Below are 26,211 nucleotides of genomic sequence, written 5' to 3'. Positions count from 1 at the left end.
CACGGTGTAGAAGTAATTACATAGTAGCGGGCATGTAGTAAATGTAGTACATCAAAGGGACTATCATTAGAGGCATAGCACAATGCTCCATGGCTCTCCCAGAAGCCTCTAGGCCATACATCATGCACTGCCATATAAATATGTAATGTTAAGGTCATCATATGTACAATATTCATGAATATCATTATATCCTATACAGCCACAATACCATTTACAAGTTATGTTGTGCTATTTCTTCCGTCAAAGCTTCTTGCTCTGATGGTTCTGGTGGACCACCATGGGGCACATTTACTTACCCGGTCCCTCGGAGTTCCTGAAAGTGCATTGTCCGTCCGGAATGCCGCGATTCACTTAGATCGTGCGCCCGATTTCCTGTATCTGTCGCTTCCCCGCTCAGGTCCACCAGAGTTCACCATCTTCCTCCCGGTGCATGTAAGTGCTTGGCTTGTGACACAATTTTGAAGTTAATTCGCGCGGTTTGTCAGAATCCGTTTGATCGTCTAACAGCCTGCCCCCCCCCCATTTCTGTCACATGAAAGCCAGTGCAATTGCGCCTAAATCAGATCGCGTGTGGTAAAAACCCCTTTCGAATCCCTGTCCCAGCGGCGCAAAATGGAAATCATAGGGATTTCCGGCGAAAGTGCGGTTCGTGGGGCCCTTAGTAAATAAACCCACATATGTTCAACCTCTGCAGTTCTACACATATTCAGCAGGTAATATGGACCTCGGGGAACTATAAAGGGTTTTTGGAGATCCCCCCCCACCATTTCCCTGTGTTGTACAGTACAAACTCCACCAAGCTGATCACCCTCCGATGGATAACTTAGAATTGGAACACATAGGGCCTATATAGACTGCTCTTACAAAGGGAACCTTATATGTCTGTCTGACAAAAGTTTACATTGAAATTTGTTAATTCTGATCAATTTTACTCTTATCTGAGTACTGTATCCAGGGTCGGTTTAGATGTGGAATACCCTAATTTTGCACCCTTCCCATCTCTTACCCATCAAGATAAAATGTATGATGTGTAATATCTGGAAGAGGACCAATTCACCAAGTGAAAAATACTAAGTTACATACCTCAACTTAATGTCCTTGAGTACAAGCCGATTCACATGGGTCATATCTTTTGGATGGATTTTAGAATAAACAAACACCCATTTAATAAAGGGAATTTCTAGAGTTATATAATTGTTTGTTACAGTTTCTGTAGGAGGGCTTGTTTTTTGTTGTATTTTTCAATGGCACTGTTTTGGGTACATATGCAGTCATTTACTTATTTATTGGTGTTTATAGTTACATGGGAATTAAAAAAGATTATAATTAAATATCTAAGTAGATGTTCCCACAGTGCCCTGAATGAAAAATAAAGTTAATTACTTTGTGACAAGTGTAAAGCCAGTGTTATTTGGACAAAATCTGATGGAATAACTGATTAACTGGTTTTATGTGAAGCTAAAAAGTTAAAAGAAGTTTTGCAGAAATTCTATTGTATTCTTTATTACATATTAGTTGAAAGACCATCTGAGTACTTAAACACAGTTCTTCCGTTAAGTGGCTGGGGTGGCCTGTAGTTGTTAACCATAGGGCTTTGCTCTACAGAGTCGCTTGTTGTAAAGTATAGTGAAGAAACAATAGCTTCATACTGTGGGAATAAAATACAAAATATGAGAATTATGTTTCTTGCAATGAAAGTGTTACACTATGATATAAAATTTTGAAATTAGAAAATTAGGTCCATCAAGGTCTATCAAGTCAAACCTATAAATCATACAGTGCTGATCCAGAGGAAGGCAAAAAGCCTACAAGGCTGATTGGCCCAAATTAGAAATAAAATCCCTTCTCAACCCCAATATAGCAGTCAGAATAACTTCCTAGATCAACATCAAATTAACAAAGAGTTTTGTTCCCATAACATGAACGTAAGTTTTGTTCTCAAGAAAGGCATCCAGGTCTCTTGATCATGTACAAAGTATCTGCCATCAAAACATCCTGCGGCAGAGAGTTCCATAGTGTCACTGCTCTTATAGTAAAGAATCCCTGTCTATGGTGATGGTGGAACCGCCTCTCCTCTAGGTGTAGAGGATGCCCCTGTCTATGGTGATGGTAGAACCTCCTCTCCTCTAGGTGTAGAGGATGCCCCCTCTCTATGGTGATGGTAGAACCTCCTCTCCTCTAGGTGTAGAGGATGCCCCCTGTCTATGGTGATGGTAGAACCACCTCTCCTCTAGGTGTAGAGGATGCCCCCTGTCTATGGTGATGGTAGAACTGCCTCTCCTCTAGGTGTAGAGGATGCCCCCTGTCTATGGTGATGGTAGAACCGCCTCTCCTCTAGGTGTAGAGGATGTCCCCGGTCTATGGTGATGGTAGAACCCCCTCTCCTCTAGGTGTAGAGGATGTCCCCGGTCTATGGTGATGGTAGAAATCCTCTCCTCTAGGTGTAGAGGATGCCCCCTATCTATGGTGATGGTAGAACCTCCTCTCCTCTAGGTGTAGAGGATGCCCCCTGTCTATGGTGATGGTAGAACCTCCTCTCCTCTAGGTGTAGAGGATGCCCCCTGTCTATGGTGATGGTAGAACCGCCTCTCCTCAAGGTGTAGAGGATTCTCCCTGTCTATGGTGATGGTATAACCACCTCTCCACTAGGTGTAGAGGATATCCCCTGTCTATGGTGATGGTAGAACCACCTCTCCTCTAGGTGTAGAGAATACCCCTGTCTATGGTGATGGTAGAACCTCCTCTTCTTTAGGTGTAGAGGATGTCCCCTGTCTATGGTGATGGTAGAACCTCCTCTTCTCTAGGTGTAGAGGATGTCCCCTGTCTATGGTGATGGTAGAACTGCCTCTCATCTAGGTGTGGAGGACACCCCCTGTCTATGGTGATGGAAGAACCTCCTCTCCTCTAGGTGTAGAGGACACCCCCTGTCTATGGTCATGGTAGGACCCGCCTCTCCTCTAGGTGTAGAGGATGCCCCCTGTGTATGGTGATGGTAGAACCACCTCTCCTCTAGGTGTAGAGGATGCCCCCCTGTCTATGGTGATGGTAGAACCACCTCTCCTCTAGGTGTAGAGGATGCCGCCTGTCTATGGTGATGGTGGAACCTCCTCTCCACTAGGTGTAGAGGATGCCCCCTGTCTATGGTGATGGTAGAACCACCTCTCCTCTAGGTGTAGAGGATGCCTCCTGTCCATGGTGATGGTAGAACTGCCTCTCCTCTAGGTGTAGAGGATGCCCCCTGTCTATGGTGATGGTAGAACCACCTCTCCTCTAGGTTTAGAGGATGTCCCCGGTCTATGGTGATGGTAGAAAGCCTCTCCTCTAGGTGTAGAGGATGCCCCCTATCTATGGTGATGGTAGAACCTCCTCTACTCTAGGTGTAGAGGTTCCCCCCTGTCTATGGTGATGGTAGAACCTACTCTCCTCTAGGTGTAGAGGATGCCCCCTGTCTATGGTGATGGTAGAACCTCCTCTCCTCTAGGTGTAGAGGATGTCCCCGGTCTATGGTGATGGTAGAACCGCCTCTCCTCTAGGTGTAGAGGATGCACCCTGTTTATGGTGATGGTAGAACCTCCTCTCCTCTAGGTGTAGAGGATGCCCCTATCTATGGTGATGGTAGAACCTCCTCTCCTCTAGGTGTAGAGGATGCCCCCTGTCTATGGTGATGGGAGAACCTCTAGGTGTAGAGGATGCCCCCTGTCTATGGTGATGGTAGAACCTCCTCTCCTCTATGTGTAGAGGATGTCCCCGGTCTATGGTGATGGTAGAACCACCTTTCCTCTAGGTGTAGAGGATGCCCCCTGTCTATGGTGATGGTAGAACCATGTCTCCTCTAGGTGTAGAGGATGCCTCCTATCTATGGTGATGGTAGAACCGCCTCTCCTCTAGGTGTAGAAGATGCCCCCTATCTATGGTGATGGTAGAACAGCCTCTCTTCTAGGTGTAGAGGATCTTCCCACTCTGTTCTCTGTGTTTACTCTCTAGAACAGAATGAAATTTCTAGGGTCCAGAGACCATAGCAAATACAGAGATGTTCAACAGTCTTTGCACCGTTCTTGCACTGGTCGAGGCCGGTGCCTCTTAGTCACTGTTATTCTTTGGAAATGTCTAATACGGTAGCAATTTTTCAGATCGAAAACAATTTAATTGTACATACAATATTACCTGAGAAATGCTGATATCCAGAGGAGAGCTTATCAAATGCCAGGCCACGTTCTCTGAGCATGGAGGGGTGGTGAGGGACCCCTGGTACTTATAATAATTGGACACAGTATTAGGGAGCATTTTTTCTAAATTAATGGAAGTTGTTGCTGTGTCTCCTTTAAAAAAAAAAGAACAAAAACTTCAAGGCAAGGACACGTGAAAATTTTAGTTAAATAAAAGAAAAAAATTTATAACGGTTTGTGGCAAATTATTGGGATTAATCCCACAAAAACAGAAAAAAGGCTTCTCTGCTATATGAGAATGGAAACAGACGTTATTAACAACTTCAACCATTTACTTTTTCAATACTGAATAGAAATGTAAAAAAAATGTAAAGTTTTTGCTTTTATTGGGCTTCAAATTGATCATGGTCCGTTTTTCTGGTCTGCATGTCATCAGTGTGTAATCCATTTCTAAGCCGTATGTCTGCACAATAGGTCCATGCGTCATCAGTATTTTTCACGTTCCCATAGACTACTATGGGAAGGTACTTGCCGCAAGTGCTGGCAGGGGTAGGATCTGCTGTGAGTATTTAGCCTCATCCCGCAAATAGAACAGATGAAAACAATGTGCATTTGCATATTGCTTAAAAGGATATTCCCACGAAGACAAGATTCTTAAATACTCTCAGGATAACAAAATAACACATTCTCTAGTTATTGGCAAAAATACAGCATTTCACAGATATAATTCCAACCTGTCTCTATCAGCCCTGGTGTTTACATTTTGGTTGTCTCTGGATACGACCATACTCATACGACCATACTCATGACTATGGACGGGCAGATTCTGTTCTGTCTCGTCTCTCTTTTTCTGTGTCAGATATGAATAGTACATTCAGAAGCTAAATAAAAATTGGCTAAACCCTGTACCCTGATAATCTAAGCACATTGTCAGCACACAGCATCTCATAGCACAGAGGAATCATGAAGTGTCTGCTTAGAGAGGCCCTGACCACACTCTGGAATCTTTCACTGACCATGATAGGAGCTGCAAAAGCAATAAAACTGAGCAAAATTGCAAAGTAAGGGGTTAAAAAATATATTTAATGTGGAAACATCACTACGGGATTAAAATTTGAGAACTTTCTTTCATGGGGAAACCTATTTGAAAAAAATAAATCCAGAAAACAACTTTAACTTTCGAATATCCTTAATCCCGCGTTGGCACACCTGTCCCTGCCATTATTGCAGGCCAAACTAATGATGGTTCATTTGTGGTTATGTGACTGCTCCAGCTCATGACTGACCTCAGCACTGAAATGCCAATAACCCGCAAGGTCAGCACTATGGCCAGTGATCGGCTGCATCACATAATCATCTAACCACAAACAGGAGTCACAATTCAGGGTAAATTAACTTTCTTACCTTTGTGGTCAACATTAGGGAGGACGCTGATTAAGTTGTCAAGATCTGCATTACTTTCACCAATCTGAAATTATCAATATTAATAAATATACTGAACCTAATAGGGCAGATCATAAATTACGCTCAGACATATGTCAATATTTATTTGAAGTTACAAAGATCAAAGTGAACAAAAAGGCACAGATATTGTACTTGGGATGTCCCTAACTTTAAAGAATAACAGGGACTGTGTCACCAGATGTAACCTCATGAAACTACTAGCCCCCCAAGGAAGTGTATGCAATATGTTTTCTGAAAATTCCCTCTTTTATGTGAAATTTCACACTCTTCTATACATTTTTTTTCCAAAGTCATGTTAAATTGAGCTGAGAAGAGTCATGTTTTGCATACGATATGTCAAGTTTAGAGGCTGTGGGGTAGTGTCACTTCAGACGCCCCATTCTTGGTTCTATTGTACCTAGAAATATGTTCCTGGTGTCATATTAAATATAATAATTTCCTCTTTAAGATCCCTTCCTCATCCAATCCCTTCCCTTCCTTGGTTTAACTTGATGGACATGTGTCTTTTTTTTTCAACGGTTTAAACTGTGATACTATGATTTCAGACTTCTGAAGATACAGGCAGTTAAAAATGCAGGAATCGGATCTTTATCTGCAGCTTTGTCTGTATCTATGTCATAGTTCTGTCGCTCAATGAACCGGAGGTGATTGATTGAAAAGGTGCGATTCTCATCTTTAATATGACACCAGAAGCATGTTTCTAGGTACTCTAGAACTGAAGCAAGGGACGTCTGAAATGTCATGCAGCATTTAAACTCGACTCATCTATAAAAATCTGACTGTTCTAAGGTTATTTGCATATGATTTTGGAGAAGATTGTTTTTTGGTGACTGGCAAACCTTAACAGGTAGAATATATATGAATAATTTTTCTCATTGAAAACCACCTCTCATTTGCATAATCTGTATAAATCTATATTGCCGCATTTAGGCCCCTTCTACATTCGCGAGTGTGATGCATTGAACTCGCATCACACTCGCAACGCGTGCTGCCTGGATCTCCCGGCCAGAACACTGCAAAACTGAACTGAACTGACATGCTGAGTTCAGTTCCGTGTTCGGGCTGGAAGATCCAGGCAGCACGCGTTGCGAGTTTGATCGCGAGTGTAGAAGGGGCCTTGGAGTAAAAGAAGTGCTGAGTAACATCGTTCCTCCGGAGGTTCTTAGTAGAACACGTCTACCATTAGTAAAACTGATGGTAGATGTCCTTTAAAGGGAACCTGTCAGCAGAAATTGACCTAATAAGCCACTAATCCTTCCGGATCATGTTTCTTTATACATCTCATTTAAAAGTTCATTTCCTGGATGATGCCACCACACTGGATAATAAAGTCATAGAGGTGGAGAGCTCAGCACTGAAGTCAAAGTTGATTTCCCAGTCGATGCCACCACACTGGGCCATGAAAGAAACATAGCAACATAATGGTAATGGTTTACGAGGTCAATTTCTGCTCACCGCCCCATTTAAACCCTTTTTGAATATTTTGCAGCTTGACAATCTCATTTTCTTTTCTGTGTAAATCTTTTTTATTTCCCAGTCCTTACTTTAAAGAGCACTCCAACTACAGCCAGGCCATCCTCATTCGCCTTTGCTGTTGCGAGATCAGCATATTTGGTATTGTAGAACACAAAATGAGCCTAAAGAGGAAAAAAGAACATTTTAGTTTCGATTCACAAACAAAATGTTTTTCCCTAATGAGTTTGTTGGGGTTTTTTTTTGTTTTGTTTCCCCATATGCTTAACCTTAAAGTGGTGAACCCAAGTTTAAAGGACATCTACCATCAGTATTACTGATGGCCGACAGGTCCTACTAAGAAGAGAAAGAAGTTCTTGTTCTTCAGGACTTCTTTTATTATTACCGTATAGGCTGCAGATTGCAGCAATATAAAGTTAGGCTAATTAGTCTGGGGCAATCCGGCTACATCACTGGAGATCATGAGAACGCCTCGTCCTATAATTTATTCACTTCCGGTTCTGCAGAAGACGGGTGCTCCAGTGATGTAGATTGATTAGCATAACTTTTATAACAATATATTTCTGCAATCTTGGCATATAGAGTTATAATAAAAGAAGTCCTGAAGAACTCAATGTAACTGACTCAATGTACAATGGATTCTGCTTGGTTCTAAGATCTTGGAGTTCAGTAATTAACAAATGTTTCATATTGCATTTAGATTTCGGAGAAAACAATCCATTTTTTACAACATCACTCACCTCTAGTGGGAAGGCGTTGCCATCTATAAGATGCTCTGATCCTTCATTACCTAATTGTAGGTTCCCAAAATGGAAGTGAAGACCAGCCATTTGGTAGACATCTGGAAGTCCAGCACCACTTAGCTGATACACTGTATCCAAGACCACCTCAACTATAGGAATTCAGGAAAAGAAAAAAATTATTTCAATTCATGTTTTCATCAAGTACTTAATATTGTTTGTATGATGAAAAGTTCTACCATTTTACATGATACTTTTTGTATCCATTCCTCATGGTTTTCTAAAGCTCATAGGAAGCTTCATTGTTTACTTCCTTTGGGTGTAAATCAGTCCCTGGTCATGTGATGGTAAACAGATGGAAGGCACGTCCGGGAATGTGCGGTGCTCCGGGTACGGACCAAGCCAAGTAAATATAAATGAAGAGATCCCGGCACTCGCAGATTCTGATGCTTAAATTTTAATGTAGAGGAAAACCATACATCAATGCACGAACGTCAGTGGGAACGCATTTTTGGCTCCTAATGTGAGCCTTTATCAACCATAAACAAGCAACTGACACAGATACGTTTAAACACAAAGTAATTCCTCACATGCCCTGCCCACTGACGTCACATCCTTCCGGAATCCCGTGGTCCGAGGTGTGACGTAGTGACATCAGGTATTCACATCATTTTGATTACGTTTCTAGGAGAAAGTATAAGACAAAAAAACAGAATTAATATTAATGAACAAACTACAATATAAATCATAACATGCTGGAAAGATCATAATCTCGATTTAACCCTTTTGGTTCGAGTGGACCGAATACATGTATCCAATACGCCTCCTGGCGTCGGAGAAGCATTTTGACATTACCACCCCTCCTTGGAACTTCAATCTGCTCTAGAACTTGAAATTTAAGTTGGGAAATGGTATGTTTCCTTTGGTGAAAATGGTAAGGGATCGGTAACAGCTCATTCTTACATCTAATAGTAGATTTATGCTTGTTGATGCGTGTTTTCACCGGTTGCATCGTTTCACCAATATAAAGGTAACCACAAGGACATTTAATAGAGTAAACTACATTTTGTGAATTACAGGTTTAGTAACCTTGAATTTTAAATGCTTGTCCAGTGTGAGGATGATAAACCGCATCACCTTTCAACACATTGGAACATTCAGAACAAGTTTATTTTTTTTTTTTCCAAAACTTTATTCACTTCATATCAAAAAAATATATAACATCATAAAATTTACACATCTTTACATTTATATTCGTTGATGCACATTCCACAAAATTATTCTGCATAAATCCTTTCACCCTTTCTGGGTTGGTTCTAAATTATCTGTGCACACTCTCACTAGTGAGTCAGTATTTGCCCTCTCTTTCCCTCCCACCCTCAGTACCGATGGAGAAAGAAAGAAAAAAAAAAAAAAAGAGAGAGGGGGGGGGGCGAAAAGGATAAGAGATAAGAGAATGGGAGGAGGGAAGGAGGGGGAACAAGGGAGACCATACCGCCGGATCCTTAGCTTGATTTAATTTATCTCCATGTTCCCCAGATATCTCTCCACCTCTCCCCCCACTCCCCCCCTGCCTGTGAAACCATACCCTCTCATACTGCCTAATCCTATCCACCAAATTCAGCCAGTGTGTTTTAGTTGGGGGTTCAGCGATACCCCATTTCCTGGCTACACAAACCCGTCCAAGGTGTAACACCCTTTGGACCAATTGTTGTTTTGCCCGATCCAATTTTACCCCTTCCAGATCTCCCAAAACCACATTCCTAAGTGTAAATACAATATCTATCCCCAGAACTTCTGTCACATGGGTGCAGATTTCCTCCCAAAAGATTTGAATAATCGGGCATTCCCATATAACATGCAAAAAATTTGCCTCTGTGCCAAGGCACCTCAGGCACCTCAAGTCTGATGGCGTATAATAAATCATGTGAATAATACTGAACTGTATGAGTCTATGATTCCATCCTATTGAGCAACTCTTCAAATTCCTATACACTCGCTCCCAACTGACCAGCGTGTTCCCCTCCGTCGCCTTTTCCCATTTTATACAAGAATGATGTTTGATGTTGAGTGATACTCCTTTTATTATTTGTTTATAGACCTTAGAAATTATATTCCTAGTGTGTCCTTTATTTTTGACTACCATATCTAAGCCCTCATGTGCCACCACCCTCAAACCTATCCCCTTTTTTCTTTTAAAAGTGACAAGTGCATGCACAACTCGACCATATCTCAAAAAATCCCCTTCTTTTAAGTGATATACTTCTTCGAAATGTGAGAAGGGTCTAATCTCCCCCTCAGACAAAAATTGTGATACATATTTAACCCCCAACCTTTTCCAAAACCCGGAATCCGGGATACTTAGTAACTCTTTAATCTGATAATTTCCCCATAACGTGTGTTTTTTCAAAAAATCCGTGAATATTCAACATTTTCTTTATCTCTATCCAACATTTAAATAATAAATTAGGTAATTCCTTTTGCTTAAAGAGAACCTGTCATGCAAAATAACCCCCCTAAACTAAATATATTTTCATAAACTGCCATTAGAGAGCATTGCCTCTATCCCTTCATTGTCCCTCTACATGCCTGTAAACCTAAGCAATGAGGTCCTAAAGCTGTATGCAAATGACCTGTGAAATGTCCAATGAAGCATTAGCATATTCAAGCTGTCCACTCTATTCATGAGTGGGAGGCACAGCCACACCCCCAGTGCATGACTGACAGCCTGTATAATGATGTGAGGCTGTATAATGATGTGAGGCTGTATAATGATATCCTTCCTGGTGCTGGCGCCCCCTGCAGCCTGTGTGTGCATGTGTGTGTGTTTAGGAGAGATACAGCAGCTCCAGGCAGCCATGTTACAGCAGAACATGTCAGATTCATGTGTAGCTGATGTCTGTGTCTCTCACCTGTATATTAGGAGGATGCAGCATGTCAGCAGATGCAGCACACACACTAGCAATGCTTTACTATACATTACACACAGACATGAGCAGGGGGAGGAGAGGGGAGGGGTAACAGGAGTGACATCACTGCCTCTGATCATGTGACCAGCCTCATTTACATAATAAAGAATAGATGATTTTACAATGATTAATGTATGAAATAACTAGATAAAGGCTGGGATGGGATCCTTGTGAGCTGCTCCAACAGGTAGAGGTGACAGGACAAGTGACACAGACCTGATGACAGGTGTCCTTTAAATTCTTCTGTGCCCAAAATACCGCTTTCTAACATCTCCACTACCGAGTCCTGTGAAAATCGTGTATCCTTTAATAGCCCCAAAATTGCTGAATTACCTTCCCATTTTGCGAGTCTGCTAATTTGTGATGCAATAAAATAACCCTTAAAAAATGGGACTCCCAGCCCCCCTTCCTCCACCGGCCGGTATAGATAACATATCTTCATACGCACTTTTTTACGTCCCCATATGAGATCATTCAGCATTGCCTCAATGACCTTAAACATTGACTCCTCTATCCAAACTGGGCTGGCTGAAAGAAGGAATAAAATTTGTGGGAGAAGGATCATTTTTATAAGACCAATTTTATCTGATCTTGATAATGGTATCCTGTCCCAACAATGTATCCTTTCTCTTATGGCCTTCAACAGTGGCACCAAATTGATTTCCACAAACCTATCTAGTTCTCTAGCGACTTGTATGCCTAAATATCTGAAGCTATCCTCACAGATAGAAATCTCATAGCCTGCTAACCCCCTTTTAACCTTCGAGTCCAGAGGAAGTAGCTGTGACTTTGTCCAATTTATTTGAAGTCCTGACCATTTCCCATATTCTTCGATCACCTCTATTACTCTAGGTACTGCTGACACGCTATCTTGTAGATATAAAATCAAGTCATCCGCGTATAAACACAGCTTATCCCTCTTACCCCCGCATCCCCCTCCCATAATTCGCTGATCGTCCCTGAGTAGAATTGCCAGTGGTTCAATGTACAGCGCGTATAGTAACGGAGACAGGGGACACCCTTGTCTTGTACCTCTAGTTAATTCAAATGGTTCAGATCGAACCCCATTTATCACCACCCTTGCGACTGGGGTAGAGTATAATACCTGTACCCAACCTATAAAGGCGGGTCCGAACCCAAATTGCCTCAGAACGTCCCAGAGGAAACTCCACTCCACCCTGTCGAACGCCTTTACTGCGTCCAAAGACAGGATGGAGCTCCCCCTCCCCCTCCCCTCTCTCTATCCCAGAAAACAATCTATGAATACAGTCATTTAATTTCCTGCCTGGGATAAACCCGTTTTGATCCTTGTGCACGATGGAGGCGATTACCCTCTGCAGCCTATTGGCCAATAGTTTCGCTATAATTTTTACATCCGTATTTAGAAGTGAGATGGGCCTGTATGAGCCCATTTCTAGCTCATCCTTATCTTTTTTTAAAATCAGAGCAATATCCGCCTCCATCATAGAATCAGGCAATCTCCCAGTAATTTTAGATTCATTCAGAACCTCCAACAACAAGGGCAGAAGGTCCTCTCCATATTTCCTATAGAGGGCAAAAGGAAATCCGTCTGTCCCCGGAGAGGAGTCTTTTGTGCAACCTGTTACTGTCTCTCTCAATTCCTCGATTGTTATTGGGGCATCTAGCATTTTAATTTGTTCCTCGTCTAACTTAGGAAATTTAATTTTCCCCAGGAAATCTTCAGCAGATCTTCTTGCTGGCTCTAAGCTTGACCTATACAATTCTTCATAAAAGGCTTTAAATTGTGCCCTAACCCGGTGTGGTGCTTTTTCTATTGCCCCTTGGGCGCTTCTAATGGCCCCAATAAATCCATTATTCCTGGGGGCACAAACCATCTGAGCTAGGATTTTCCCTGCTTTCCCCCCTTCCGAGAAGAATCTTTGGCCACGGAAGAACATTTTATGTTGGGCTTTAATTGTCAAGAACTCCTCATATATATTCTTAGCATCCTCTAGCCGTCTCTTATTAGCACAGTCCGATCCATCTCCCAATTCCTGTTCAGCTAATTTATATTTTTTATACAACTCCTGCTCCTGTTGGCTATATTTACGTCTGGTTTCCCCTATCTCCTTCTTAAATATTCCTCTCACATAGGCTTTCAGCGTATCCCATACTTCTAATAAACCCGTTGTTCTTATATTCCACTTCCAGAACTCAGCTACCAAACTTTTTACATTTGGATTATCTCCTAGGATAGAAAGCCAATATGCATTTAGTCTGAAGTTAGAGTTCTTGCTTTCCGCTTCGCCCATAGTTACCACCACAGGACCATGGTCAGAGATTATAATTGGCTCATACCTTATTTTACTAATGCAAGAAGCTAGAGGGGGGCTTACCAGAACAAGTTAGACATGGGAATGTACCCCTTTTCTGTGTAGCCAAAAAGGTTTGTCGTGGTAGTTTTCTGTTACCCCCCATATCTGCACGTATTAATCTATTATGAAGGGATGGTGCCTTTTTGTTACTGATCCGTGGAGGGTTACTGAATTCCTGTATGTCAGGATAGGACGTCCTGAGAATGTGCCAATGTTTCCTGACAACCGCATCAACCTTAGTATTAAAGGGATGATATTGATGACTGGAAACAATCCTCTTGTCATTGTGGACTCGGGATGTAATGGTACCTCTAGTGCAGTGATGGCGAACCTTTTAGAGCCTGAGTGCCCAAACTTCAACCAAAAGCCACTTATTTTTTGCAAAGTGCCAGCACAGCAATTTAGCCAGTAATTTATTTCTCCATGTTCTTTGACAACTTTCAATCGTTCAGCCTTGTAAAGACACCAATGCAGTTGAAAGGAGGAGGGCAAATTCTCCTATCATTTTAGGGAGATTCTGTAGGAAGATTCTTTGAGTCCTGTCTGGTGAACTTCATGCTGGGGTGATGGCCTGGGTGCCCACAGAGAGGGCTCCGAGTGCCGCCTCTGGCACCAGTGCCATAGGTTCGCCACCACTGCTCTAGTGGCTGCGTCACGTGTTTCCTTCAATAAACAGAGTGGATAACCCCTATCGCAGAATCTGAGTTCCATCTCATCTAGTCTATTTTCTTTAGTGATTTCATCAGAGACAATACTGCACACTCGTTGAAATTGCAATTTGGGTACCGATTTTTTGGTCGAGTATGGATGATTGCTCCTGTAGTGCAAAACACTGTTTCTATCTGTACTCTTCCTAAATAAATCTGTACCCAATGTTCCATCTGTGTTTTTAACAACCCTTGTGTCGAGGAAGTTGATCTCCTCATTATTGCTTGACATGGTAAATTGCAATTCGTCACGGATTGAATTGAGGTGCAGTAGGAACTGATCCAGTGTCTCTTGTGGCCCCGCCCATACGCAGAAGACATCGTCGATAAATCGACGCCAAAGTTTGGCGTATTGAACAAAGAGAGCATTGTTGTACACATGGTCTTCTTCAAATGCTATCATGTAGCAATTAGCGTAGGGCGGGGCCACATTCGACCCCATGGCCGTTCCCCTCTTTTGCAGGTAATAGTTGTCCTGTATCAGGAAATAATTTTCTGACAGAACTATGTCTAGCATTTCCAATAAAAAATGTCTCAACTCGACTGAAATAGATGTATCATTACATAGTATTCTTTCAACTGCCTCACTACCCAGTGTGTGTTTAATCGAGGTATATAAACTGACGTCAATCGTAACCAGTATGTCAGAAGAAGTAATATTATCCAGTTCTTTAATGGTATTAAGGAACGAGGTTGTATCCAGTATGAAGGAAAAACTCTGTTTCACATAGGGAGTTAATATCTTTTCTAATACTTTAGAAGGGGGTGTGAGAATGGAATTATTTGAAGCCACGATTGGTCTTCCCGGGGGGTTGACCAAAGTCTTATGCACTTTAGGTAGAATATAAAGTACAGGTACCACTGGATCATGATTTATCAGAAATTTGGCTAGTTTGTTGTCAATTAATCCCTTTTGTACACCCATATCCACCAAGGTCATTAGCCTGTTCTTAATCTTGGAGGTTGGGTTAGATGTGAGTTTCTCATAGGTCTCTTGGTCAAACAGTTGACGATATATTTCTTTAGTATAGGCTTCTCGGTCCATCACCACGATGGAACCGCCTTTATCTGCCGGTTTTAAAATGATCTCATTGTCTGACCACAGTGACCTGAGAGCTCTATATTCATCTCCAGTGAGATTATTGGATACAGTAAAATCACCAAGTTTAAGGTGTTGTGTCAAAGCCGTTATATCACGTTTTACTACGTCTACAAATGTTTCCACAGGATGAAATCGTTTGGGAGCATTAAAGGAGCTCTTATTCTTAAGCCCTAGATCATCCAATTTTAACAGACTCGTAGTGGTTAAATTTTCACAGGTTAATACATCTTCCTGATTAGCAAAATAGGCTTTAAGCCTGACATTTCTATACAACTTTTGTAAATCTAACTCCATATTGAAGGAATCATATTGTCCAACCGGGCTAAAAGACAGCCCCTTTTGTAAAAGACTCATTTGGGCCGAGTCCAGATTTTTAGAGGATATGTTAATAATCAGGCTGGGTACAGTACCTGAGACCTGGTCATCGGTGGTGGAGGAGGCGGTGCAGTCACTGTTGGTGGCCGAGGCGGGTGATGGATAGTGTCTATGACGGCGTCCTCCGCGGCGTGTCCTCCTGGGGGTTCTCTGTATCCGCCCTTCCGAAAAGGGTGACGTCTCCCTTGGTTTCCATGACGCTCGCTGCTGGAGCTTGAGGAGCGTTGTCCACCGCGCGCCAAACCTGGCTCCGCCACGTTTCCAACCGGAGAAGTCCCGCCATTTATAGACTCTATTGAGTCTGTAATCCTCCAGATCTCGAAGGTATTTATTCCTCTTGGTTTCTTCGTTCTCTTTGCGATATTTATCCACCGAGGTCTCAATTGATGATTTTAGAGTCGTGAATTCTTCAGAATTCATACAATCTTGTAGTTGTTGTTTTATGGATTCCGTCTTGGCTTGCAATTCTTCAATGCCTTTTTGTAAACGTGATATCGTTAGTACCATTAGGTCTAACGAGCATTTGTTCAGAATTCTTTCAAAGTCGTTACGGAATTCATCTTCTTCCGAAAAAAGTGTTGGTCGTAGGTGAACCCTCAGTCCTCGTGGTATTCGTCCAGCTTTGAAATACTCTGCCAACGTCGCAGAGTACGATATGGGGGGTAACAGAAAACTACCACGACAAACCTTTTTGGTTACACAGAAAAGGGGTACATTCCCATGTCTAACTTGTTCTGAAAGTTCCAATGTGTTGAAAAGTGATGCGGTTTATCATCCTCACACTGGACAAGCATTTAAAATTCAAGGTTACTATACCTGTAATTCACAAAATGTGGTTTACTCTATTAAATGTCCTTGTGGTTACCTTTATATTGGTGAAACGATGCAACCGGTGAAAACACGCATCAACAAGCATAAATCTACTATTAGATGTAAGAATGAGCTGTTACCGATCCCTTACCATTTTCACCAAGAGCAGATTGAAGTTCCAAGGAGGGGTGGTAATGTCAAAATGCTTCTCCGACGCCAGGAGGCGTATTGGATACATGTACTCGGTACACTCGAACCAAAAGGGTTAAATCGAGATTATGATCTTTCCAGCATGTTATGATTTATATTGTAGTTTGTTCATTAATATTAATTCTGTTTTTTTGTCTTATACTTTCTCCTAGAAACGTAATCAACATGATGTGAATACCTGATGTCACTACGTCACACCTCGGACCACGGGATTCCGGAAGGATGTGACGTCAGTGGGCAGGGCATGTGAGGAATTACTTTGTGTTTAAACGTATCTGTGTCAGTTGCTTGTTTATGGTTGATAAAGGCTCACATTAGGAGCCGAAAACGCGTTCCCACTGACGTTCCTGCATTGATGTATGGTTTTCCTCTACATTAAAATTTAAGCATCAGAATCTGCGAGTGCCGGGATCTCTTCATTTATATTTACCTGGTCATGTGATGTCACACAGGTGCACGGCTCATTATATATCCCTGGTCATGTGATGTCACACAGGTGCATGGCTCGTTATATCCCTGGTCATGTAATGTCACACAGGTAAACGGCTCGTTATATCCCTGGTCATGTGATGTCACACAGGTAAACGCCTCATTATATATCTCTGGTCATGTGATGTCACACAGGTGCACGGCTCGTTATATATCCATGGTCATGTGATGTCACACAGGTGAACGGCTCGTTATATCCCTGGTCATGTGATGTCACACAGGTGCACGGCTCGTTATATATCCCTGGTCATGTAATGTCACACAGGTGAACGACTCGATATATCCCTGGTCATGTGATGTCACACAGGTGAACGGCTCCTTATATCCCTGGTCATGTCATGTCACACAGGTGCACGGCTGATTATATCCATGCTCATGTGATGTCATACAGGTGCATTAGTATCACAGAGAGTAATCAGAGCTGAGTGATATAACAATCTTGGCACCTGTGTGACATCACATGACCAGGGACCCGTTTTTTTTCATCAGGAAGTAGACAATGAAGCTTCCTGTTGAATATCAGCAAGCAGAGATTTAGAAAACCATGAGGCATTGATACAGAAAGTATACTGGAAAATTGTATAACTTTTCATTACACAAACAATATAAATTATTTGCTGAAAATGTATAACCCCTTTAAGGCCTGACTAGATGGCTACTTTATATATGAAATACTAGAGAATTAGCGATAAATTGTAGACGTAAGCAATGTTTACAGGTTTAAAAAGTTTGTCTCATGAACATAAATAACAGCTTCTGTATTCCTCTTTATGGTGTCACCACATCAAAGAAATGGTATTAAGAGGCGTCCAGAAGGACCTAAAAAGCTGTAGCTCCTATTAGAAAAGGCATGGTTATGATTGTTGACCACCGGGTGATCAAGAAGCTAGACTGACAGTAATCACCTAATCCCTGTAGCTACGGTACTTGAAGTCTTTGGGTTCACAACCCCGAAAAATGACATTAAAAAATTGCCATTGATGGTTTTGCAGGGAAGTGGTACACCCCTCAAGCATTGTGCACCCCTGAACTATGGTCATCAACAATGCCAAAACCTGGTGTCTCCACCTTCATCACCACTGATGCTCAAAGTGCTACCAGCACCGACGTCATAAATGCTACAGAATAAAACTAGTGACTTTGAAAGAAATCTGGAACTAAAACCTTACCTGTATGTCCATTGTTGGTGACTACACCTGTGGTGCTCCTAGAAGATCCATAAATATTAATAGGTCCCAAAGTACGACTTTCTTTAACTTGTGAGGTTAGGATGTTGATGGGAGACTGGGAATTTAGTCCACATAATGGGTAGTGCACTGCCCATGTTTCGGGTGCTAGTTAACACAAGACATATACACAGTATATTTCTATTGTTTGGTTAAATTACAGCACAATTGTTACACTCTAATAACAAGGAAGACTAGCAATTATAATAATACTTCTTTTTCATATTTATTTGCATTTGTATCCCAGATTGTGGGAATACTCAATTAACTACCTAGCTCAATACAGGAATATCTGGCTCAGAAATGCCTCGTTTCTTATGTAAACTGCTCATAAGAATGATGCTCAGTCGGCCCCTGGGTGACAGAGCCTCAGTGGGCCCCTTTGTAGTGAACTCACATAGCAGCATTACAAATTCAGAAACTAGAATAGTTTTCTGTTCCCTAAAATATTCTGTAGTTTATCATACCAAACAGCCCCCTCATGGGAATTTTGTATAAAGCCCCCATGACTACCTATGGATTCACTAGATTCATCCCCGTTCACCCCCATGTATTCCTTATGTGCGCCCCCCCAGCAGCTCTGGGCCTCCGGCACTCGCCCAGGCATGCCTAGTGCTGGCGCCAGCCCTGACTCACAATACGATCTGGATCTACAGGAGATACATATGTCACAGGTGTCCATAAAAGTGTATATAAAGGGGGAAAACCCCTGAAATGCAGGGTCTCAGGACAACCTTTTATTTCGGGAACCAAAAGGGAAAATTAAATAACTGAATACCACAGCAAAAAATGGGTGAGGGGACCCATATTCTACATTCTGTCTGGCCACCATTTTGGATCGTTTTTCCAATAGGAACGTCAGAAATGGATCATATCTTTAGTGGTACAAAAGTTATAAACCTAGAAATTTGCAACTACAACCAGTAACGTTCCCTGTGATGCACAGCTATTAATTGTGCTCTCCGGGGTGATGAACACAGAACTGAAAGCCCTGAATCCAATAAATATGAACCTACATGAGAATCTATGGAGATCCAGATAACTTGGCTCAGAAAATGTTTGCTATAATGTTCTTTGATGATAAAAAAAAAACACTTTCCCGTTGGAAAAACTTGCCCTTGATCCAATTTTGCAGCTTTCAAAATGGAAGCCATGTTCTGGATATAGCTTTAAAGATCGTCCCCTCACCCTTTACTTACTGGGGTATTCAGATATTTCATCTTCCCTTTAGTTACTGAAATAATAGGGGGTCCTGGGACTTATGAATCCCCCTGTATATTTCTACTGTACACAGCAAACACAAAAGATTCGTTTTCTGTCCAAATAATCCACGTACCGCATTCAGCGTGTTCATAGCACCAGTCCCCTGTTAAAAAGGGAAAAAAAACAAAAATGATTTCTATTATTAAAATAAATGGTCACAACATTTAAAAAATGAGGTTGTTCGAAAACCCTGCAAGATCCATCAAACAAGGTAAACAAGGAAAATACGAAATAGGGGTCCAGTACTTACACATATGGCGACATGGTTAACCCCAGTCTAAGTGCTTTACGGATCATGCATGGGCTGGACAAGACTGTTTTTGGGACAGAACTTTGGGAGTATCACAGATGTACATGATTAATGAATCCCCGCTTCCTTGCGGAACAACAGTGCGGCACTGTAATCATGATTACAGTATGGTGCTGTTGTAGGGGAAGTTTTATAATGGTTCCTTGTATCATATATAACTATGATGCTTGGAGTCCTGTCCCTGACACAGTGATCCGTTCATGAAATCTACCCACCACATTGATAGAAATCAGCAAGTTTGTCTAGTTTACGTCCTGGGGGTGGGGGGGTTTAGACCATATAGTCTTCCTTTACTATCTCAGCCCCCCCCCCCTTTACAAAGTCATGTAGGGAACGAAACACGTGTCGGGGAGGTGCTGGCAGCGTTCTTTCCAATGCGCCTCATTACTACTTGATTCCAGGTATACATTATTATGCATCACCATTTGTGCGCATTATCAATGTTCCTGATACTTTCTGATGTTTTGCACTATGCACTTTGTAAACAATGTACTATACGCTTTTTGATGTGTTTGCTACCCGGCACTTTTATGTGTTTGCTATTAAGTCACCTATGTCTGTTTAATGCTCTTTTTTTAACTGTATTCAATAAACATTCTATATTTATCATTACTGATATTACTCAATATATTTCTAGATAGGTAGTGGCATTTCCATACCCAGTAGGATAGGAACCTGTGGGCTGGGGACCTTATTGATCCCATAGGGAAATTGTTTTGAACATAGTGTCTGGACATATGATATAATTGCATGCATCTAGGGGTCACACAAGAAGGGAAGACAGAGAAAAGACAGCACAAATACACATTTGGGTGGGGGATGGATGGTGTCAGTACCGGACCTTCGGGTGTTTAGATGAGGGTTCGGATGCAGTGCTTACACTTTGAGCCATTGGTTCACTGACCATTTTGACGCCTAGTGGAGGGGCTGTGTTCAGCCTGCTGCCAGTGCTCTAATGCACCTGATCGGTTACTCTGATGCAGACTGGTTCTGGTACTCAGGTCTATCTGGTGCTGGTCGTCATGGGATATGCTGTGCATCTTGGTGCTCAGATAGAACCCGATGTAGCACTTAGTGTTGCCAGGTTCCGGCTCTGATTGCACCATGTTGGGTGCTCCGAGATTCCTGGAGCTTGGGAGCAGAATTTAGGCCTCACCACATGTAACCACGGGACTCAGGTGTGGCTGGTGTGCCAATGGATGTCGTTGAGTCAGCTGATAGTCCCAAGGTGCCCAATAAGACCTGGCACCAGGAGCTGTAGGCAGAACACAAGCCTTTGCCTTAATCTCAAAAGTACCGCTGTGTCTCCTAAGACATACTCCACATGGCTGATCGGCTCAAGGGTCCCCCAAAAGGTCTGGATATGGGTCCTAATGCTGGGAGCAGGACGCTGCGTGAGCCACTGGTCTCCTGCCGCTGGATCTTCGGTTCCACATCCCAGGTCCGAGGCAGTGTGTTGCAGTGGTGAGTGTGGGCCAAGAGGCCCAAAGCAAACGGCAAAACTAAGGGAAAAACTGGGGAGGGGGGAGCCAGAGCCTATTCACAGGCAGCCATCTATCTCTGTACCATCCTGTCTAGCACAATTCAATGCCAGGGTTTTCCAGACACAGGAATGTGCACTGAATTTGCTAAAAAGCTTTTTTAGCATCTCCGGCCCAATGGGTTTAGCAGGGGAACATCAAGAGCTGGTGCACAATGTGCTAGCCCATGGTAACGCACTAATGTTATATACAGTTCTGATTTATTATGGGTACTCAATGCACACAAATTTCTGCTGGCGCCTCTACCTGCTGCTTGGCATCCCAGGATGAGATACAACACCCCGACACACACAAGTCTCAGCATCTCCAATGTCTGATCTTCTTTGCTTCTAAAAAAATTTAAAAAATATCAAATAGGTTAGTACTTCAAGACACAGATCCCCAAAAACCATAACAGGAAAGAGACTTCATCCTTCTGTTCTGAACTAAGGGTGAGCGAATCTATTCATTGGTTTGTAGATTTGGTAAGAATCTTCCATTTTTTAGGCACCAAAGCGAATCCTATCTGCTTTGCTTCAGATCGATCTTTCAAAATGACATCTACAGAATACTATCATTCATCCCAAAGCTTAGGGAGTGGGACGGACTAGGGAAAATTTTAAATTCGTTAAAAAATCTGTTAAACGAGATTTTCATAAAAAAAAAAATCTGTGTTATAGAGGACGAGAGGGTATACGGTATATCAATTTTCAATACAACTGGAGAAACATCATTTTGGACTAAACAGATTCAGACCCGAACCAAATATTTTGAAAATTTTGGCGCAGCTTCAACAAAGATAATTTTGCTTCACTACAGATAAAACCGACTTACAAATGTTTCCTGCCGCTCTTTCATACAGAAAAGTATTAGTATTAGTTACAGAAGCCAACGATGCCTTCGTGAGCATAGCCATGCAGCGGCTACTACCTGCTGTGGTTACTACATCATCGCCGGCCCACCTGTATACAAACCGAGACGAAGTTTACGACGACCATATAAAATCTTTTTTATTCCCAAACAATCTCTCTAAAGACATAGTTAGAAATTGATTATTTAGGTGCACCTCACATTTCAATATGTTTTAACTACATATATCTCTGGCTCTGTAGCTCACATAACCGCAAGCCTGATGTGACTTTAAAGGTGAAATGTATATCTTTACAATGACTTCAGAACTCCCCCCTCCTTCAGCCAAAGGCAAAAGCTAATTTGCATAAGACTTTAGAGAGGATGGCTAATAAATTATTGGTGTAAAAGTTGAAGACAGGTTATGCCTCTAAAATTGCTGCTTGGTCAATCATCGGGACACTTTTTTGTGTTACAAAATCCAATTCACATCCATTGTACTGTATTGTACTTTTCTCACTTACAACCTGCAATGACTCTGCTATGTTTGAACAACACATGGCCCATGTGTTATATGTAAGTGATGTGATCCTTAAATTTTCCATTTTGCGATTTAATTGATAATTTTTATAATAATAATTATATCATTATTTATATAATAATTATAAAAATCTACAATGAAGTGAAAGAAATCATCACCTTACTGGTTACTGTGGGGAAAGGGCAGCATAGTCTAATGCACAATGATTTCATAGTAATACCCAAACAGCGGGAACATTTCATACCGTACCTGGTAGTTTAATGTAACATCTCACCCATTTACCCATGTGAAAATGAACAGAAGAGTCATATTACACAGAGATGAGTCAGGTTTAGAGGCTGCAGGCAGAGAGTCACTTCAGATGCCCCTATCTTCAGATAGCACTTAGAAACAGGCTATGGTGCCATATTAAAAATAAGAATCTTGTCTTTCAGATCCCATCACACTTGTGGTTCTGTGAGCCTCAGAATCAGAGATACAAGGCAGGTAAAGACATAGTTAGAAATGTGAGCTGCAGATAAAAATCCAGCTTTTTTTGACTGTCTATATCACTGTTTCTGTATCTCACCGATCCACAAGCCTCTGAAAGAGGAGATTTTAATATGACACCAGAACCATGTTTCTAGGTTCTATAGTAACAGTAGATAGGGGCTTCCAAATTTGACACATCTCAGGCAAAATATGACTAATTTTCACATGGAGGACATTTTTTATAGGTAAAAGCGTGACATACCCTTCCTTAGGCGGCTAGTAGTTTAAAGGGGTAAAATATGGTTAAAAATTAAAAATGTAAGATTTTTTTGTAGATGTAGATTGTGACTTCAAATGGACCGGTTCAAGGCTACGTGAGGGGAAAACACGAGCCACATATAGCCATAGGGTCGTACCAGTGTATTGGCTATCTATCCTTTTGTGTTGAATCTTCAGTGATAATAAAAGGGAAATGCCGAAAATGAGGTTTTTTTACATGCCAATTTTCCATAAAGTCATAAAACCGTAACAGGATTCTGAACAGGAACATATATATATATATATATATATATATATATATATATATATATATATATATATATATATATATAATTTTAGAACTATCTAGTTACTCACAGCCTGAGTGTAATACTCTGCCAGCCATTAGGTGGCGCCATCTGCCTATACATTTCCACACAGACTTCAGCGCTGTGCTTGCTGTATGTATCTGTGTGTGAGGAGCTCCCCCTAGTGTCAGCTACACAAATCATCCTAAGATTTCATTACATACAGTGATGGCTCGCCGGGACCACTCTGGAAGGGAGAGGGTTAATATATTGGGAAAATATTGTCTGATGATAGTTCACCTATGGGGCAAAAGGATGCAAAATATGATCCTGACGTATGAGTCTTAGTATGACAGAGTATGACTCTTTCACTTGGAGAGGAGGGGATGTACCGTTACCATGTAGATATTGTAACTAGAACGGTATCAAAGCTTTGGGTATGCAATAATATTGTTGCCCCTTTATTAAATGCTTTTATGGTTTCTGTATTTGGTGTCTTTTTGATACAAATGAACATGAATTATATATATATATTGAACTTGCCATTTTGTTTCCATACTCTTTATTTTTTTATGTGGTTTTTGTAGAAAGGGTTAATGGACATTGAGAGACATTTCTGTCTGCATACCTCTAACTAAAGAGAAGAGAGTCATTTTCCACAGCTACAGTAGAAATTGTTTACTAGAAAAGCAGACGGCCTGACAGGTGCTGTCTGGAAAGTTGTTTACCTCTTTAGTAACTTGCAGCCATAGCATATTATGAGGACTCAATGTTAGTCTATGGGAGAATGCTACCCTCCCAGTAGAAGGTATATATAGAGAAGAGTCTCAGTCCCTAAGTTCTTGCAGCAGCCTATATACTGGATGGGGAGTGGGGGCTGCAGTGTGCTTGCTACCTATATACAGGATAGGGAGGAGGGCTGCAGTGTGTTGGATGCATATATACTGGGTAGGTGGAGCTGCAGTGTACTGGCTACCTATATAATGAGTGGGGAAGTGGGGGCTGGAGTGTACTCGCTACCTATATACTGGGGGAAATGGAGCTGCAGTGTGCTGGCTACCTATATACTAAGTGGGGAAGGGGACTGCAGTGTGCTGGCTACCTATATACTAGGTGGAGAGGGGGCTGCTAAATGCTCCCATGCTAAACCCCCTCCCATCCTGGCTACCTATATACTGGGAGGGGGCAAGGGGGGCTTCAGTATTCTGGCTACCTATATACTGGGTGGGGAGTGGGGGCTGCAGTTTGCTTGCTACCTATATACAGGATAGGGAGGAGGGCTGCAGTGTGTTGGATGCCTATATACTGGGTAGGTGGAGCTGCAGTGTACTGGCTACCTATATAATGAGTGGGGAGGTGGGAGCTGGAGTGTACTCGCTACCTATATACTGGGGGAAATGGAGCTGCAGTGTGCTGGCTACCTATGTACTAAGTGGGGAAGGGGACTGCAGTGTGCTGGCTACCTATATACTAGGTGGAGAGGGGGCTGCAGTGTGCTGGATACCTATATACTGGGTGGGGAAGCGGGAGCTTCAATGTGCTGGCTACCTGTATACTTGGTGGGGAGGTGGAGCTGCAGAGTGCTGGCTACCTATATACTGAGTGGGGAGGGCAGCTGCAGGCTACCTATACATATTGGGTGGGGGAAGGGGTTCACTGTGTGCTGGCTACCTATATACTGAGGGAGGTTGATGCAGTGTGCTGGATACCTATGTACTGGGGGGTTGCAGTGTGCTGGATACCTATGTACTGGGGGGTTGAAGTTTGTTGAAATCCTATATACTGGGGCGGGATTTTTATAATGTTTTTAGCTGATGTTCATTGTTTGCTCCCTGCCAGTAGAATGTGGTGAGTCTTCGAGGAAGGGAGGCAGCTGCAGAAGTCTGTGTGTGCCTGTGTCTCCTCTCCCCTACCTGCCCAATGCACATTCCAGGAATAGGGGAGTGGTGGAGGGAGCTGCCTGAGTGTGGAGGAGAAGAAGAATGCATCAGGAGACTGAGACACAAACACAGGGTACTTCAGCTAAACCCCCTCCCACACTCGCACCCCACCAGGTAATGTGAAATAAAGTTTTATAATGTACGGAAATGATCCCGAATGCTAACAAAGGCATTTTTAAAATCACCCTAGAATAGGCTATTGGAGCCTGACACCAGCTAAAAATGGGAGTTTCAATCTGATCTGATCTCTTCTTATAAATTTTACTCACTGAACCAAACCATCAGACTTTTTCCCACAAATGAAACCTTAAAAACAACCTGAAAACTCACCACTTTAGAGAGGTTACAACCTATAAACCATATCAACTTCTTGGCTCCATAACTCCTTTATGTGAGCCATAGAGGCATGGACCTTTCTCCTTCATGACCGTTTGTAAAACAGTAGAGGGTAATAACTACATAATTTTGGAGTAAAAATGAGGTGCAAGTCACATATTTGTGTCTTATTTACCTCGAAGATGCCTCAAATGTCTGCCCGTACCCCGCTGATATACTGTAGATGTGCACTTTGTCATAAATTATGTGCACCCTACATCTAGGGCTATGGGAAATGAAGGCACAAAAAAAAAATAAGAAAAAAAAAGAAATAAAAATAATGAAAACCATACTCACAGCTTCTGCCTC

At 42.1% G+C, this 26,211-nt stretch overlaps 1 protein-coding gene across 1 annotated transcript; it reads right to left on the bottom strand.

Annotated features, from left to right (window-relative positions):
* Nucleotides 1–1,495: 1,495 nt before the first annotated feature.
* Nucleotides 1,496–26,211, bottom strand: LOC140077208 (carbonic anhydrase 1-like). Its single transcript, XM_072124190.1, has 9 exons — nt 26,200–26,211; nt 21,428–21,510; nt 19,404–19,433; nt 18,011–18,175; nt 7,844–7,995; nt 7,175–7,267; nt 5,571–5,634; nt 4,165–4,319; nt 1,496–1,648 (listed from the first exon to the last, which is right to left on the bottom strand). The coding sequence occupies exons 2-9, from the start codon at nt 21,483–21,485 to the stop codon at nt 1,505–1,507; spliced, it is 861 nt and encodes a 286-aa protein (XP_071980291.1). The 5' UTR covers nt 21,486–21,510; nt 26,200–26,211; the 3' UTR covers nt 1,496–1,504.

The sequence above is a fragment of the Engystomops pustulosus genome, chromosome 9 (genome assembly GCF_040894005.1).
Source record: "Engystomops pustulosus chromosome 9, aEngPut4.maternal, whole genome shotgun sequence".
Lineage (NCBI taxonomy): Eukaryota > Metazoa > Chordata > Amphibia > Anura > Leptodactylidae > Engystomops > Engystomops pustulosus.
Note: the sequence above shows the minus strand (reverse complement) of the source record. Positions and strands in the feature narration are given on the sequence as shown.

What these genes read in the sequence shown, in the direction of transcription:
- LOC140077208 (XM_072124190.1), bottom strand. Translation starts at nt 21,485, where the DNA reads ATGCTGAGACTTGTGTGTGTCGGGGTGTTGTATCTCATCCTGGGATGC. An exon ending in CCTGGGATGCCAAGCAGCAG is followed by an intron (nt 19,434 to 21,427) that starts GTAGAGGCGCCA and finishes CCTTTTTAACAG; the next exon opens with GGGACTGGTGCTATGAACAC. An exon ending in GCAACGCCTTCCCACTAGAG is followed by an intron (nt 7,268 to 7,843) that starts GTGAGTGATGTT and finishes TTTCCTCTTTAG; the next exon opens with GCTCATTTTGTGTTCTACAA.